Source organism: Balaenoptera physalus (assembly GCF_965194825.1).
Source record: "Balaenoptera physalus genome assembly, chromosome: 4".
Classification (NCBI taxonomy): Eukaryota; Metazoa; Chordata; class Mammalia; order Artiodactyla; family Balaenopteridae; genus Balaenoptera; species Balaenoptera physalus.
Window position 1 is genome coordinate 144,054,350 of NC_138891.1, and position 17,500 is coordinate 144,071,849.

Genomic DNA, 17,500 nt, shown 5'->3' on the forward strand with positions numbered 1-17,500 from the left:
CAAAGGGCTCCGTGTGTGTGTCCACCCAAGACCTTTCTGAGAGCTGTGGGCAGCAGGGCATGTACGGTGGGCTTCAGGTCTGCTCCGGACAGCTGCGGGGCCCACGTCACTGCTGCAGATCTTCAAGATGCTCCTGGGATGCCAGCAGAGAGCTCAGAGGAGCCCGAGGCCAGTGGTGTGCCCGGTGCATGTGACACCCGGAGCAGGTCACTCTCCTCCTCCACACGACACAGCTATTTCCAGTGTAATCAGGGAATAATCATGAATAATCATGAGTTTCCTGATTTGTTCTTTAAAACAAACAATTAACAATAAAATAGAATATATTTCAATCTTAAAGATATTCCTCAAAATCAGTGAAATATTCCATTGAGGACTATCGTTTGCCCTGAAACATCACACCTCACAGCCTGTGCTCTGTTTCACAGTTTTATATTTTAAACACGCAATAAAAGTGCCAAGAAGTCACACAGCATGACAGAACCGGGATACCTCCGGTGCTGTCTTCACGTGGGCTGTCATTCGCCAACCTGAAACCCCGTGTTTAAGCACAGAAGTCAGAGGCTGGAGGTAAGAACCGCCCCGGGAGCCTGAGCAGTTCCCGACCTTGGAAACCGGCTCCAGAACAAACGCGCGGAGCAGGGTGGGCCAGCCTCGGGCTGGCCGTGTCACTGTGAGTTCTCCAGGTGATCTCCACTTAGCACCTGTTTAGAGAAGGATAAGAAAGAAAACTCTGCTTGTTTGAAGATTACACACATGCAGGCCCTCCTTGTATTTGCGGATCCTGCGTTTGAGGATCTGTCTCTTGTGTTAGGTGCCCAGGCCGCCACACCACAGAACCACACATGAGCGGCTTAAACGACAGAAGTTATCTCTCAATCTGGACTCTGGAAGCCATGACCCAGGTGTGGGCAGGGCTGGAACCCCTGAGGCCTCTCCCCGTTGGCGCGTAGACGCTGTCTCCTCCTGTGTCCTCACACGGTGTTTCATGTGTTTGGGGACCCCTGGTGTCTCTTCCCCTTCTAAGGACACCAGCCCTCCTGTATAAGGTCTTCCCCTGTGTCCTCATGTCCTCTTTTCATAAGGACACCATCTGATTCGAATAGGACCCACCCTAGCAGCCTGATTTTAGCTTGATCACCTGTTTAAAAGACCCCTCTGCAAGTAAGTTCACATTCTAAGTACTGGGGGTTGGGACCTCAACATAAAAATTTGGGGGGGACACAATTCAGTCCATAATATCTACTCTCTGAAATTTGACCTCAGATCCATGCTCATGGCCCTTTTCATAGCCATTCACTGAGCAGAGCGGCAGAGGTGAAAAATCTGCGTGGCCAGACGTGCACGTCCCCAGCTGAGGGTGACAGGGCGACTCCGCCTGCTTGTTTCAGCTCGTGCTGCAAACCAGCGTCCTTTCCAGGGTCTGTTTAGTATCCCGTTTCCCACATTTTTCTGCTTTTTGTGGCTTCACTGTTTACATGGTCCCAAGCACAGCGGGAAGGGCTGTCTAGTGTCCCAAGTGCAGGAAGGCTGGGACGTGCCTCCCCGGAGAAAACACACGTGTCAGGTGAGCTTCGCTACAGGAGTGAGTTATGGGGCTGCTGGCGTGGGTTTAGTGTTAATGAATCAACAACACGTATGAAATTAGCTGTCTTTGTACAGAAACACACACCAAACAAGCTCACGTATTGATCGATGAAAATGTTGCCCACGTAGTGACTGATGAAAACGTTGTGACCAGAGGCTGGTAGGACCTGACCCTGTGTTTCCCTGGGAGAAATGGCTCAGTAGTTACCAGTTCACTGTTCACGGCAACTTTATAGGACATCACTACCTCCAATGAGGAGAACCGACTGTATTATTATGTATGGATTGCTCAGACCTCAGACTAACAGAAGAGGAGGGGTATTTTGCACCTGCATGATTAGAACGGACTTTTGGGTGGTTTGTTATTGTTTTAAATCTCCGCAGATGCAGACAGCGCACCCCTTAGCACATGGCCGTGAATTCAAGGAGGAACACAGGCCCGGAGAGAATGGGTCTTGTTTTCCAAGAATCCAGGGTGGGAGGGTCTGGGCTGGGTGAGGTCAGGTGTGAGGCAGGGTGAGTTCGCACAGGTGAGCTGGCAACAGCCGGTCGCCCATCACTCCGTCCCGCATCTCCTCCCATCCCTGTGGCCACTTTGCGGAGCTCTGGACCGCCTGCCATAGCACGTGTGGGCCACAGGTTTGGCCGATAGGTGAGGTCAGCAAACCAGAGAGGAAGTTGGAAGGGCTCAGACGCCCGACGGAGATGTAAGTTGACTTGAACGAGGTGGTGGCTCTGAGTGATGTGAGTTTGTATTGGCCGCTACTGGTGGGCATTTCCTGAGCTGAGGGTCCCTCCAACCGCCCCGAGGGAGGGTGCCTGTCATCACAGCGCTTCCCTCCCTGCAGCAGGTGGTTAATGGCCTCCCCACCCTGATTCCAGAACCAGTGAATGTGTCACCTTACATGGCAAGGGGGGAAATAAGGTTCCTTAAAGAGCAGACAGTAAGACTGGGGGGTGATCCTGGATTCCCCGGGTGGGCTCAGTAATCACAGGGCCCTTACTAGAGGGAGGCAGAGGGGGACAGCCAGAGGGATGTGATGTGATGGCTGCCTTGGAAGACAGAGGAAAGGAACATGGGTCAAGGGATGGGCAGCCTCTGGAAGCTGGAAAAGGCAAGAAATGGAGTCTCCCCTGGAGCCTGCAGGAGGGCCCAGCCCTGCCAACACCTTGATTTGAACCCAGTGAGACCCATTTGGACTTCTGACCTCCAAACTACAAGGTAATACATTTGTGTTGTTTTCAGCCACCAAGTTTGTGGTCTTTTGTTACAGCAGCTGCAGGAAACTGATACAGCACCATCATCTTGGGTTGGAAAGGTCCCCAAGGGCTCTGCGGCCATCCTGGGCCCCCTGTCTGGGGCCTGCATGGTTGGGTTTGCCACCTTGGTGCTGGCTCACTCTGAAGGCCAGCCCTGGGCTCCCACTGGCTGCAGCCCATGGGTCGGGGGCATGGGTGAGTGCCTGGGCACCCCTATGTGTCTGAAGGACCTTGGAGGACCCTCAGCGACCCTGGGCCATGCATCCCGTGGGCCGAGGTTGTACCCCGCCCCTGCCTGCAGACCCAGCCTGTTTGAAGGACCACATGGACAGCCAGGTGCAGGGTGAGAACGTACCAAGTGTCAGGGGGACCAAACGCAGTCATCAGGATACATCACATCTTAATGTGATGTTTAAACAAATCAAAATGGGTGCAAAAAATCCACGATGAACAAAAGATTAAATTGTACATAAAGGCAGGATCCTTACTGCTGGCTTTGCTTTCTGTCTTCAGCTTCAGTGTGGCTCTGGCCCGCACTGACCAAGTGCCTGGCCCAGCTGGACCCTCTCCTCAGCAGCCAGCTGGATGCCTGTGCCCTTTCCTCCCCCTGCCCCACGCCCAGGAGCAGGCAGCCCATGCTGTGTGGGGTCGCCCACAGCCCTGCCCATCCCCTGGTTGACTCCCAGCCTGGGTGGGCAGCCTGCACCAAAGCCCCTCCCCTTCCTCCATGCTAAGTGACCTGTTTAACCTTTCTATACCCTGCTTTCCCTGTCTATGAAGTGGGGAGATTTGGGACCTACATGCCATTTAGGGTGGCTGCAAGAGACCATGAGGTCACCATCAGTGTGGGCTCAGGGAGGCCCGGGGCAGGGAGAGTGCCCTCTACCCCCTCAGAGTATTGATTATCTGCCCCCTAATTTGGCCCTTGTTGCCTGACACCCTAGGGAATTGTAGACGTGCAGGGCAAAGGGTGGCATTTCCAGTTTTTTCTGGGCCCTTTACCACTGGCTGGATGCATATCACAGGTGCTCAGAAAGGCAGGGGGGTGGACTTTGATACTGTGCACTGCTAGTTAGGGAGGGGCTGTGTGAGGGAGGCGCTGAAATTCCCACTTTTGACACCAGTTGCTTCTTAGATGTGTGAGACAAAATCCTCCTTAGGTACAGGGTGAGTGCTCTTTCCTGACCCACTAAGCCCAGGGCTTGGAGGTAACTTTGCAAAGATCCTGAGTGCTTTGAAGGTGCGCTGACCTCACAAACAGGAGGTGGACGCTGGTCAGAAACTGCACGAGGACCTGGGGAGGCGCAGGGTGAATTAGAAGCGTCTCACCGTCTGGACTGTGCATGAAAAAGCTGGCTCGGGTAGGGCGCGGGTCCGGCACGCTCCTGTGCTGCGGGTGTGGAGGGGGTGGTGAGTCAGTCTAAGGCTCCCAGAGGCCAAGTTACTGAAAAGTATGAAAGCCTTAAAACCAGGAGTGCCCCAACTGTGGCAGGTCCCCCTGGAACGCATCCTGGGCCATAGCTGGATGGGCCACAGAGACAGGAGCCGACCAGTCACCAGGCCAGTAACAGGGACAGGGCGCCTGCTCTAAGGACCCTGGCTCTGTCTGTTCCCAGGCCCCGAGGTTCTCAGGGATGGTGTCCAGAGGAGACCCCGGGATGCAGGGTTTCCATGTTTGTCAGACCAAACCTGCCTCCCCTCTGGATGCACACAGACCCCACAGCAGGGCTCCCCGGTGCTGGCATTATGGGCGCTTTTTAGTTTCTTCTCTGCATTTTCTGTCTTTGTTGAGATTTTTTACAAGTATGTATAATGTTTGTAATCAGGAAGAAGTAATAGAGGTAATTCTGTTATAAAACACAATGCAGCCTTGCCTCGCAGCGGTGGGATTTGGGGACCACTTGTCTAGCCTCTGTGTCTCACTCTCTTCGTCTGTGAACCAGGGGTATGAGCTCCCACTCGTAAGGCGGCCATGAGGTCACAGGGGACCACATATGCAGACACAGGTACCTGGCACACAGCACCCTCGCCCAGGAAAGGGGAGATGCGAGCCTTCTCTGCAGCACCGGCTGAGTGTGGGGGGCACAGAGAAGCCCCTTGGGGACGCCGTTCTCCTGGCATCCAGAGCTCTGGGCTGGTCAGCGCTGCAGCCGGGGCTGGGAGAGGTGCGCGCTCAGCCCAGCCCACATTTCTGCTGACGGGGCGGCCTCCCTCCTGAGCTCACGCCTTCCAGACAAATCCCCCTAATGCCTCCATTCTGTCCCGCCGTATATAGGGAGGGCGTGCGCCCCAGCTCTTCAGTGCGCTGCACAGAGGCCCCTGCCCTGACTCCCCGCCAGCCCCGGGTCCCTGCAGAGTCAACGCTCGCCATGGACATCGCCATCCAGCACCCCTGGTTCAAACGTGCCCTGGGCCCCTTCTACCCTAGCCGGCTGTTTGACCAGTTCTTCGGCGAGGGGCTCTTCGAGTACGACCTGCTGCCCTTCCTGTCCTCCACCATCAGCCCCTACTACCGTCAGTCCCTCTTCCGCACCGTGCTGGACTCCGGCATCTCCGAGGTGAGACCCGCTGCGCGCTGCGCCCTCCTGCAGCGGCAAGGGGGCCCGGGCGGGAAGCGGGGCTCTGTGAGGGCCGGCCCTGGGGCAGGTGCGGCACCTCTGCTCTGTGCGCTCCTGTCCTGCTTTGTGGAGTGGCTGGTGACGGCCACAGGGCCACTTTCCCACCTCAGCCTGCCTCGTCCGTCCTGGACGCACAGAGGCCAGGCCAACTACCCCCCGGCAGAGCCTCCCGTGCCTCCGGGGGGGTGGGAGGGGGAGCCGGCCTGCTGCCTTTTCCTCCTGTCATCAGCTCAGGACCTGTATGTGGTGGGTGGCATCCCTCCACGTACTGGGAGACCCCCGAGCAGTCCGGGGAACGGGCGCTGGTGGACGGAGCTCTGTGCAGCCTGGGGCTGCCCTTGCCCTCCAGCAGCGAGGTCTGGCAGGAGGCCTCCTGTCTGAAGCCCTCTGCAGCCATAGAGCTGCAGTGTGTGGGCTCTTCCCGAGTTTGCCCGGGCGCCCGAGGCCAGGCCCCGAGGGCAGGCAGGGCGGTCCACCGGCCTTCGCTCCCAGGGTCCAGTGTTCTGGAGGTGCCAGGGGTCAGCACTGCCTAAAACACAGGGGCCTGCTCGGAGCTGGTGAAACGCCGAACATTCCGGGGCCGACGGGGCCCACAGGAGTGTCCCAACCGAGGGGAGCAGGAGGGGAGGAGGCTGGAAGCACTTTCTGTGCGAGAAGCTAGGTGACCTGCGTAGCCTGCCGGGCACATCACATGCACACCCGTGTGCAGAGACAAGGCCCCAGGCTGTTCACGGAGAGGCGGGCAGAGGCCAGGGGCCGCGACCTCATTCCAAGTGCTCAGTCCCACCGACCGGCCAAACAACACATAACCAGCCAGCCAACCAATCTGTCACCGGCCACTCAACCCATACCAGTCAGCCAGGCAACCCCTCACCTACCAGGCGGCCACAGACCCCCGGGGCTCTGGGTGTCAGCCAAGTGGCCACAGTGTCCTGAGTCCCAGGTCCCTCTGTCCCCCGGGCACGTGGAGGGAGAGGTTAGAGCCTTGACCGCAGGTTCTGTTCTGATAACTGGGGACTGAGCCCCGGCCACCGCACTCCAGCTGCTCCGGCCAGCCCTGCAGGGGCCTCGGCCAGCCCCCTCCCTGAGCCACAGCCCCGCGGAGACCCACACGGATACTTGGTTTCAGGTCCGATCCGACCGGGACAAGTTTGTCATCTTCCTGGACGTGAAGCACTTCTCCCCCGAGGACCTGACCGTGAAGGTGCAGGAGGACTTCGTGGAAATCCACGGCAAGCACAACGAGCGACAGGTGAGCCTGGGCCCGGAGGGAGGGGCTGCATCCCCGAGCAAGGCCCCCTCCTGGTGACCAGGAGGCCACCCCGAGCCCGCAGCAGGCCTGGGCAGCGGGTGAACGGCCAGCGGGGGCCCGTGGGGAGCCCCACTCAGGAACTGCTCGGCATCCCGGGCCCTGTCCAAATCCCCTGGGTGATGGGGTGGGACTAGGAAAGACCCCAGGAGACGCCAGCACCAAGGGAGCGAGCTCCAAGCCACGTAGGTTTTCACACCAGCTTCTCTCGGGAGGACGGTGCAGCTGACTCGTGTCGGAGCCCGAGGGCCCGGAGCCCATTATCTCGAGGGAGCAGGGGCCCAGCCAGGACAGCTCGGAGACCAGGGCTTTGTCCAGTAGTGGGGAAGCTGGAGGCGGGGGAGAGACCCCACTGCATCTGCTGCTCTCCCCTCCTGGGCCCCTGGAGATGCCTGGACACTACGCTGAGGCTCTGGGTCTTTCCACCTGGAGGGGAGGGAGTCGGGCCAGGGGCTAAGCTGGGTCCAGGGCGTCAGGAGAAGGGAACGTCGAGGCATGGCTTTCTGACCCAGCTAGATGGACGGCAGAGACCCGAGCCCAAGCAGTCTGTGAGGCCAGAGGTGAAGGGATAGCTGGACCCAAGGGCAGGGCCAGGGCCAGGACCACTCACACGACGTTGGGGTGACAGTATCGTGAAGAGCCAGGGGCCCCAGGCAGGCCCAGACTGTATGCAGGGATGCAGGGCGGTCCCAGGGCCCTGGACACGGTCCAGCCGCCGCCCCATGAGGGTATCGTGGGTCTGACCCTCGTGCGGTCCAGGAGGGCCTCCTCTGTGCGAGGCCGCCGCCACCCGCTGCAGCGGCGTCTCTGACCGCGCCCTCCCCTGGCCCCCCAGGATGACCACGGCTACATCTCCCGCGAGTTCCACCGCCGCTACCGCCTGCCTTCCAACGTGGACCAGTCCGCGCTCTCCTGCTCCCTGTCTGCGGACGGCATGCTGACCTTCTCCGGCCCCAAGGTCCCGTCTGGCATGGACGCCGGCCACAGCGAGCGGGCCATCCCCGTGTCGCGGGAGGAGAAGCCCAGCTCCGCGCCCTCGTCCTAAGCTCGGCCTCGGCCTCGGCTGCCACCCATCCCTCCGGGGGAGCCCTAGAAAGTGGGGCATCTGTCTCCCCCGCCTCCCTCTTTTCTGTTTCCTTTTCCTCTTCTCCGAGGGCATGAGGGTTTGAGAGAGTAGCCTGGAGAGCTCAGGGCCTTGGCCTGAGGTGCTGAGACCTCAGAGTGACCCGGATTCCAACACCAGCCAGTCAGTGGAAGTGACCGCCATCCCAGCTTCTTAGACGGCATCCCCGTCCTCCCGGGCTTGCGGGCCGTCTAGGCTGCCCGGGAGGTCAGAGAACACCCCTCGCTGAGCAATCTCTGGGTGACCTCTGGTCTCCAGGGCCAGCCAGGTGCGTCTCAGCCCTCAGTGGCAGGCGCCCACACCGGGGCCGAGCCGGGTGCCTTGAGATCCGTCTGGCGGGGGCTCCCGTGCGCCTGGGCTCTCTGCAGGCTGCACCTCTCAGACCCCCTCCCCTCCAACCCTCCTCTATGTAGTGCCGCTCTTGGGGCATCTGGTCACCCACGAGAAGGCAGCCCGTGGCAGTCAATAAAGAGCAGATGACACAAGCAACTAGCCGTGTGCTGGCCGTGCTGTTTTCCGGGGGCGGGGGGGGCTGGTGGTTGGGCTGGCCGCGCTATTTTCAGGGGCTTGATTTGGAAAGCGATGGAGAAGGCGCGAGGGGATCCGTAGTGGGCATGCGAGGGACAGGGAGGGGCGGGGGAGACTGGTCCGCCTGTCCCTGTTCAACCCTGGCCGCCTCTAAGTGACCGGGTCGCCTCCTGGCTCCCAGACACGGTGCTTCCTCGACGTCAGCTGTGCAGGCAGGAGGGGGCTCTTCCAAGAGCCCTGAGGGATGGAGGGAGGAAGGGAGGGGGCGGGGGACGTGGGAGGGAGAGGATCTGGGCTCTCTTCTGTAACCCTGTGTGGGAACTGGGGTGCCAGGTGGGGATTTCCTGACCGCTGGCCTCCCCCTGGGGACCTCTGTCCCAGCTCCCTTGGGGTTTTGCTCCCTGGAAGTCAGAAGTGTCCATCCCTGTTAGGTACCACGCCCTGGGGGCCCCCCTCACTCTGGCTCCCCCTTCCCGGAACAGGCACGGGGTCCTCGGGGGTTTCTGGTGACCAGGTCTGAGCGTCCCCCACCCAGAGGGGCGGCCTTCGTGCTATCTGCCCAGACTCCCCCACTATGGGAGGAGACGAAAGGCTAGCGGCCTCCTCGGGGGAGCCGGCAGGGGGTGGGCGGATCAGCCAGGGCCCGCCAGCTGCTCGGTGACCGTGCAGAGGGCAGTGGGCGGCCAGCTGTGGCCTCTGGGAGCGGAAAGCGAGCGGATGCCCTGGCTGGCGGGCACTGCAGGTGTTGCCAGGCCATGTGGAGGGCACTCTCCTGGGGAGCGGAGGCCCAGGGCCCTGGGCACCCCGATGGGGCCCAGCGGGACGCTCCTTGTGGTGGTGCCACGCTTCTCCTCCCGGGAGAAACTGGACACCAAGAGGGGAGGACACACGGGAGAATTTCCAAAAGTGAGCCCTGCTTAACACACAGGGAAACCGTTGCTGTCACGTGGATTTAAGTGGAAAGCAGGGCATTCGTGAGAACACACACACACACACACTTGCGCCCTTGTAGCTTGGGGTCACTCTGGGTTTGGCCCCATCTAGGGAAAGGTCCTCACCCCGTGGGAGCTTCTCCAGACTCCTTTCCACCCCCCCTACGCAGACTCCTTCCAACAGGAAGCCCCCCTGCCGCCGCCCTGCCTTTTCATCCACACCCGTGGAGAAGGGCATACCCTGGGTAGGCGGCATAAATGGCCACTGCACTTGGGGGCTGGGCAGGTATTTTGGAAAATTAGAGTCTCTGAAGCCCCTGTTCCTCCCGGGTCCCCCCAGAGGGCACCTTCCGTTTTGTACAGCCTGGCCTATCACTGCGCCGGGTCTGGGGGGCTGAGAGGTCCTGTCGGTCTGGCCTCAGACAGAACTGAGCTGTCATTAGATGCTGCTGGTCTTGTGTTCACTGTGGTTCTTGCCCAGGCCTGGTAACGGCCTGAGCTGTGATCCCCAAATCCATATGTAAGTCCTCTCCCCAGCATTGCAGAATGTGACTATCTTGAAGATGAGGGTCTCCTAAGGGGTGAATAAGTTAAAATGAGGTCATGAGGGTGGCCCCTAATCCCATAGGGCTGGTGTCCTCACAAGGAGAGGAGGTTAGGACCCAGACGCACACAGAGGGATGACCATGCGGGGACACAGGGAGGGGACGGCCGTCTACATGCCCAGGAGGGAGACATCAGAGGAACCACGCCTGTGACACCTTCATCTCAGATTTCCAGCCTCCAGGACCGTGAGAAAATGAACTTCTGTTGTTTAAGCCTCCCTGTCTGGCATTCCTCATGGCAGCTCGAGCTGACTAATACAGGCCTGAATATGCAGACTTTGGCCCTCTGGGGAGGGGTGTGAGGTCACGCAGCAGGCTCAGGGAATCCGGGATGCAGCTCCTCGGGGATTTGCAGGGAGCACTGGGGCCCAGCCCGGGCAGGGAGCTGAGAGGACTTTCCCTGATGGCAGCACGCTGGGAGACCCCACCTTGCCTGGACTCCTGAGGCAAAGCCTCGCCCCGATGTCCTCCCAGGGCCCCCGGGCGGTACACGCCCCTTCTCTGCTCTCCTCCCTGCCTGGGCGTTTCTCAAGCTAAGGGGCCCAAGACTGGCCCACAGCTGCTCTGCACCTGCGGAGATGCCCGGGACTCTGGGGCACGACCAGCTCCTGAGGCCATTGACAGAGGGCCAGGGTCGGCCCCTCCTGGGCCCAGGAGGCCCAGCCTGCATCCCGGTGGCCTTCGCCCGTCTGGGGCTGCCGCGTCAGCTGGCGCCCGAGCTTCCTCGTCTTAGGGTCTGTTCTGGAACAGTCTCCCCGCATGGCCCACCCACCATGGTTGACGTCAGCCAAGTTACGCGGACTCTGTGCAGGCACCCAGCTGACCACCGTCTTCTGCAGAGCCGAGGGCGAGTCTGCCTGACGCTGGCCGGACAGGAGGCCGCACTGACGCAAGCAGGGAGCACAGCTTGGGCTGCGGCTGCCTGGCGCGCTCTGGGATCTGACGGCCACCAGATCCCTGACTGTGGTGCTCCCACCGGTATCCGCCCCTCGGGCTGTTGCAGGAGGAACTTCTGAACCCCAAGGACTGTCTGCTCCCCCTCCCTTCAAGCTCCTTCCAAGCTCGTGTCCGTCTACTGATGCAGGGCCCGAGCTCATCACCTGTGCAGGTGCCAGGCCCCCACCGCCTGCTGCTGTGCCTCTGCCTGCCGGCCCTTCCTCACCCAGGTTAGGTGACAAGGGTCTACCTCTTGTCACATCTCTTCTGGGGGGGGGCACTGCCCAGACAGTCCTGGGCCACCAGAGCCTGGCCCTGCCCGCTCTAGGACACATGTCTGTTCCCTCTACCAGAACCACGAAGGTGGGATGGGTCCCCCAAACCTGTCGGCCTTTGGGACCCACCCAGAGTGCTGCACAAATACAGATTCCTGGGCCCTGTCCCAGACCCAGCAAATCGGACTGTGTGGGGCTGGAGTTCAGGAGTCTGTGTGTCCAATAATTCTCCAAGAGACACCTACGACCGGGCTAATCCGGGACATGCCAGAGTAAGAGTGGTCGCCTCCAGGGGTGGGGCGAGTGCGGGGAGAGCAGTCTCGCCGGAGGCCGCCTCTCCCATCTCAGGGCTCAGGTCGCGTTGTAGATCTCTGGGAAGGGGAGGGGGCAGCTGCTCATCCCAGCCAACAGGATGCTTGGCTGTGGCTACGTCGTGCTTCTGGAGCGGGAACGATCCCCGTCCCCTCCTGGGGTCTCGTTTTCATCCTGAGCAGCAAGCTCGGCACCATCGTCATAGCCTGCTCCTCCTCCTCCTCCTCCTCCTCCTCCTCATCAGCAGGAAGAGCATTTACTGAGCACCTACTGTGTGCCAGGCACCGTGCCAACCGCCCTGGCAGCTGGCAGCCCTCAAGCAGCCTCCTGTAACAGGCTCCACTGTTAGGGAGGAAACCCGGGCTTGGAAGCTGAGTCCCTTGCCCGGCGTTCCCCATCGGTGACGGCCTGGCCAGGACCCAGCCCGTCTGCCTGACCTCAAAGGCGGGACTCGGAACCCCTACCTGATGGGTATTATACAGCCTCACCCCTAACCAGTAAGTCAGGAGGCACTGAGGAAGCCAGGCTGGTTGTTCTGCAGGCGGCTCGCTGCGTGAACACAGGCAGATTTATCAAGCCCTCTGGGTATCAGATTCCCGTCCTTACTGGTTCACGAGGGTGGTGGACTAGATTCTCCCAGGGGTGTCCAGTTCCCAGATGACCACCTGCGATTCCAAGACGCACCACCAGATGGCAGCAGAGGCTTTTCCTTGGCCGCCAAGACCTCGCCGGAAGGAGGCGCGGATCTTGTCTCAAAGGTCACCTTCACGGGTCCAGCCTTCGGGAAGCAGCTGCAGCCCACATCCGCAGAGGGCCTCGCTCGTGTGGGCTGGGCTGGCCACGCAGAGCTCTGGGAGACCCCTATCCTGACCCAGGGAGCCAGTGTCCAGCAGATGACACTGAAACAGACACAAAAAGCCCCAAAGGGAGCCAGTGGTATTTCTTTATAATAAGCAGTTTTTGTTTCATTTGCTCGTTTGCAAAATCATCTGAAAAAGAGGCAGTCTCTGCCTGGCAGGCCGGCACTGTGCTGGGGTCCCTGCGCCTCTGGCGGGATCTCTTCCCACACAGAATGACGTGGTATGTCAGCCCTCCCAGGCCACCGGCTTCCTGGGCCCCCGCGGCCTCTGCTGGGAAGACTCTCAGAGCAGCCTTGGTCCTGCCACGTCCCAGGAAGGGACTCGGCTCGGCAGGCAGCCCCAGAGCCTGACACAGGCGGCCGGATCACGGGGTCAGAGGTCCCGCCAGCCAGATGCTGCATGTGGCCGCCTGGGAGCGGGCTGAGACCCAGAGGCTTATGCATACGTGTCAGACCTCAGTTTGAAAGGGGGCCCGAGGGATGGGACCTGAGGGATGAGGCCTGCACCTGTTTCCAGGGGCCGGTGCCTGCCCCCAGTACCTGCCTCGGCCTTCAGGATGGGAGTGGAGGTGCGGGAAGTGGATTCCCACCCAGGCCAGGGCCAGATGAGAGTGGCCTGCAGAAGGCTGCAGCCCCTATGTGGCCCACATCAGGGTCAACTCCCTGATGCTGGGCTCGCCAGGCTGCAGGTGGGGCTCTGCTGCTGCGGGGTTACCCCACGATCCCGGGCGGAGGGTTGAGTTTGCAGGGTCAGGGGAGGGGAGCCGGCCCTACACCTGTGTGTGCAGGCTGCTGTCAGGAAGACAGAACCGAATAGAGGACATGCACACGTGTGCACACACACACACAGAGCAAGTCACGTGCACACGCACACACACACAAATACACACAGAGCAAGTCACATGCACACGCACACACACAGGCACGCACACACATGCACAACACCTGCACATACATGTACACACGTGCACACAGAGGACACACACACACCACCCCTATGTGCCTGCAACAGACACGAGCAGGGTCTAGGCTCTATTTCCTATCTCTCACTGGCTTCCCTCTGTGTCTGATTTGTACTTGAAGACACAATCACACAAAGACGTTTCCTGCTTGCTTCTCCACCTCGAGGAGAAACCTCCCGTGTGCTCTGGTCAGCAGACCCTTTCACATCAAGGTGCTTTTAGGGAGATCCGACATTCTTTGTGTGGCTTGAGATACCTGATGACCTTCCGCTGCTAGAGATTAGCAAGAGAGAAGGTGGGGTGGCGTGCTCAAGGGTGCCCCAAGGTCACAGGGAAGGAGCGTTAGGAGTGCGGCGGCCCCTCCTTCCCCGGAGCTGTCAGCTACTCGGAGCCCCGTGAGGACGTTCCTGCACTCCCCCCACTCCCACTCCCACCCCACCTGCCAGGAGCCGGAAAGCAATAAAAAAAAAGATCTGGCTCCAAAACGCAGCTTTCCGAAGACTTTTCAGACGGAGCCTCCCTGCACGCAAGGGTGGGTTTGCAGAGTTTTGCTAAGTATGGGGCGGGGGGCACTGGGCACCAGCCAAGGACACCAATCAGACCTGGGGAACTGGGAGGCCCCGTGCTGGCCTGGTAGCGTCTGGCTGATGACGAAAGGGAACGGTTCCTGGAGGGGCTGGGGGCCAACTTCCTCCCGATGGCTGGTAACAGCGAAGTTTGGGGTTTTCTTGTGCCCGTCTGTGCTGAGAGCTCACCCCTGGGCTCACCTGTGAGGACTTACCAGGGGCTGTTGCTGCTGCTTCTGCTTGTTTCCTGTGAAAAACCGAGTTAAATGAAGGGTCTGAGGACACCTGGCCTCCGAGGGGGTGCAGGGATGTGAATCCCTGCTGTCTCCTCCTGAGCCCGGTCCTGGCTCTCTCCACTGCCCGTCCTGTAGCCAGTGTAGAGCTTGTTTCCCCTGGTGGGCAGCTCATGTCCCGCAGGGCTGTGCTGGTTTCCTGGGGCTGCCGTAACAGATGACCACAAACGGGGCGGCCTCAAGCTACGGAAATTTATTTGGAGGCCAGAAGTGTGAAATCGAGGTGTGGGCAGGTCATTGCTGCCGCAGGGGGCTCGAGGGCGGGGTCTTTCTGGCCTCTTCCAGCTCCCGGTGCTGCCAGCATCCCTGGCTTGTGGCCGCATCCCTCCCGTCTCTGTCTCCTCCAAGGTCACGTGGCCTTCTTCCTGCGTCTGTGTCTCTGCTCTCCTTTTAAGGACACCACTCATTGGGTTTAAGGTCTACTCGGGTAATGCAGAATGATCTCATCTCGATCCTTACCTTAATTACATCTGTAAAGACCCTTTTTCCAAATAAGGTTGCGTTTGCGGGTTCTGGGGTTTAGAACTGAGACAGCTCTTTAGGGGTCACTATTCTGCCCACGGCCAGGACTGATCCCCCCAAGTCACACGGCCCTCACCTGCTGGGATTCTTCAGGTGCACCACTCCTCTTGGTCCAGGAAGGGAGTCTGAGGTTAGCAGGACTGACACCAGCTCATTTTAAGGAAGGAGAGACTGAGGCTCAGAAACGTAGAGCCAGGGAGCAGGAGGCCTGGGGGTGGGGGGAGCCCCGGCGTGGCCACTGGCCGGGTTAACCTGAGTTGATGTAGCCGTGAAGTGAAGGGCAGTCTCCTAAGGTTCCTTTGTGAGGAAATGCTGTGATTTCTTGGTAAAGGCAAGTGAGGGGTCTGTGATGCACTTGGTGACCCCTCCCCAGCCCCCCGCAGGCCAGGCTGCCCCGTGGCCTCCATCTCAGCAGCCGCACCTCTGCTTTAAGAGCTGGGTTTGGATGCGTACGTCTGAGGTGCCCCCCACCCTGGGTCCCCCAGAGCCCAGCCTGCATCCTGACACTTGGAGGCCTGGGGTTCTGTTTTAGGCATTGCCATGGCAACCCTCTGTTGCCCAGCCATGGATGACCCGATGTCCTGTGTCTGTCAATGATTCACCTATTAACAGAGCTGTGGGGCAGCCGCTGACCCGGGCCCGGTTATTGCCGCCCACGGGGCCCCAAACATTCCTGCCCGGAACCAGGAGACCGGCGGGCGCCACTCAGGGAACATCCACGCCCTGCCAGCAAGACGGTCCTGGACCTGGTCCGGAACCTCGCCCAGGGATGTGGCCCCCAAGGCCAAGTGCAAAGGAGGCCTTGCTGGGCCCTGGGCACCGGGGAGGGGGCAGGGTGAGGGAAGGCCTGGGGCCCAGGTGGCCGGGATAGGCCCAGGGGACTCCGGGTCGCCACCAACCCCGGGGCGGGCACTCCTGGGGGCTTCCTGACACACCTCCACCCTCAGCCTGTCCGCCCAGAGAGGAGAGCCAGGGCTTGGGTGAGGGGGGCTCGAGCCCTGCCCCCCACTTCTGGTGAGAACGGGGGAGAGGGGAGCAGTGGCGTGTGGCTTCTGTGTGTGTCTGTGTGCGTATGTGGGGCCTGACGTCAAGGGGAGACGGGGAAGGGCCCACGTGATAAACTCAGTGCCCCTCAGACACCGCTTCCTCCAGTGTCCTGAGGACTCAGGTGTTTCGGGGCTGGATGTGCCGGTGGCGGGGGGGGTGTGGGTCTCCGGAAACGGGCCGAGACCTGCTGCAGGGTGGCAGAGAACATTCCACAGCGCGCCTCACGGAGGTGGCCTTTGGCCTGGGCTGCATCAGCCAGCCCCAGGAGCCCGCACCCTGCCTGACGGCCACGGGGACCCTATGGTGTGTTGGCCGGGCTGTGACTAGGGAGGCCCCGGTGGGCAGCAGAGGCGGCCCTGCAGTTGGGGTGTAAAGGATGGGAAGTGGGGCGCCCAGAGCCCCCCTTTGGGGAGGGGTTGGGGCCACCCCCCGCTCTCCCCCGGCCCTGCTGGGCGGCTCTCCCTCTGCTCCAAGGCCCCCCGGCTCAGCCCACCTCAGCACTTCCTGCCCCTGGCTGCACTGGCTGCCACCCCTGAGCCCTGGGTTTAGTGGTGATGGAGTCGGGGTGGGGTTGGGGGAAGGGAGCTGTGGGAGCCCCCAGGTGAGTCCCTGTGTGGCTGGTGACTTCTGCGCGCTGAACCTGGGGGAGCTGGGGGTCCCAGGTCCCAGCCCCCCGCCGCGCTGGACCTTCCTGTGAGAGCCCCACCCTGGGCGTTGCGGGTCCCCTTCCCCAGGTCACCTGGACACCCACCGGACTCCCTGAGCTCCAGGCCAGTCCCCCTCCCTCTGCCCATGCTGGGCGCCTTCCACAACTCCCTCTCCTCTGGCTAATTAACGAGACTCAGGGCTAACGGATAAACTCAGGCCCCTGGACGCAGTGCGCAGGAGGATTTCCGTTTTGGAAAACAAGGAGATGCAAATCCTCACCCAAAGCCGGCCTTCTCCGTAGGCCATTCTCAGGCAGGTGGGCGGCGGGAAAGGTGGGCATCAGTCCCTTGGGTCTGGCGGGAACTTGCCTGCACGGCAGTGGGAGTGAGAGATGGGGAGCCCCCTACCAGGGGCGCAGCTGCCCTGCCCCTGGGGCTGCCCCCACCAGGGTGGAGCAGGGACATGGGCCCCTCCTCCTGGGGGTCCCGCGGGGAGGGAACGGGAGAGCCAGGCGCCAAGGTGGTGTGAGAGAGCAGCTCGGGCCCAGGTGGCCTGCAGGAGCGGCTCACCTGTCCTGAGCCCCGCCCACCACCTGCGGGCAGGAGTGCCGGCTGTGGGAAACGAGCCGTGGCTGTGAATGGCTGGGGCAGCCTCACGGCCACTGTGTCCCCACGACCCCGTGGCTGCTTCCCGTGCCCGTCTTGGTGTCACACCCCTTGAGCTCGGCTTGGACCAGAGGCCACACGGGGGGGGCTCTGCCATCCCGAGAGGCCCACGGGGCAGCGAGTGCTGGGGCTGGGGCTCCACAGGGCAAGCCATGACGGGAGGGGGTGGATCTGCGCCTCCCCGCCTGGGGGCCACCCCCGTGGAAGCCCGCGTGCAGAGCCCACGTGCCCGGGGGTGACGGCTGCTGAGGGCGCTGCGTCCGTGGCCTCGCGGCTTCTCCTGCCTCAGTTCCCTCCTGGCTGTCGCTGCCCTGGGCTCGCACTTCTGAATTTAAGCTGCTCAGTCTTCGATCTGGACTCTGCTTTCTAGAGCAGCGCTTCCCCGACATGACTGGCCATCACCTGAGGATGAGGCTGTGGCCCGGCGGGTGGAGGCTGCGCCCCGCGTTGGAA

The 17,500-nt window shown here is 61.2% G+C and overlaps 1 protein-coding gene across 3 annotated transcripts; it reads left to right on the forward strand.

Annotated features, from left to right (window-relative positions):
• Positions 1-3,353: 3,353 nt before the first annotated feature.
• CRYAA (crystallin alpha A) lies at positions 3,354-7,846 on the forward strand (the record flags this gene model as incomplete). Of its 3 annotated transcripts, none has more annotated exons than XM_082459507.1 (3): positions 3,354-5,405; positions 6,595-6,717; positions 7,610-7,846. In XM_082459507.1, the coding sequence occupies 3 exons, from the start codon at positions 5,094-5,096 to the stop codon at positions 7,817-7,819; spliced, it is 645 nt and encodes a 214-aa protein (XP_082315633.1). In that variant the 3' UTR covers positions 7,820-7,846. The 3 variants fall into 3 exon arrangements, with proteins under 3 accessions (XP_082315633.1, XP_082315634.1, XP_082315635.1); XM_082459508.1 differs by having other exon boundaries at positions 5,217-5,471; XM_082459509.1 differs by having other exon boundaries at positions 5,217-5,405; positions 6,529-6,717.
• Positions 7,847-17,500: the final 9,654 nt, after the last annotated feature.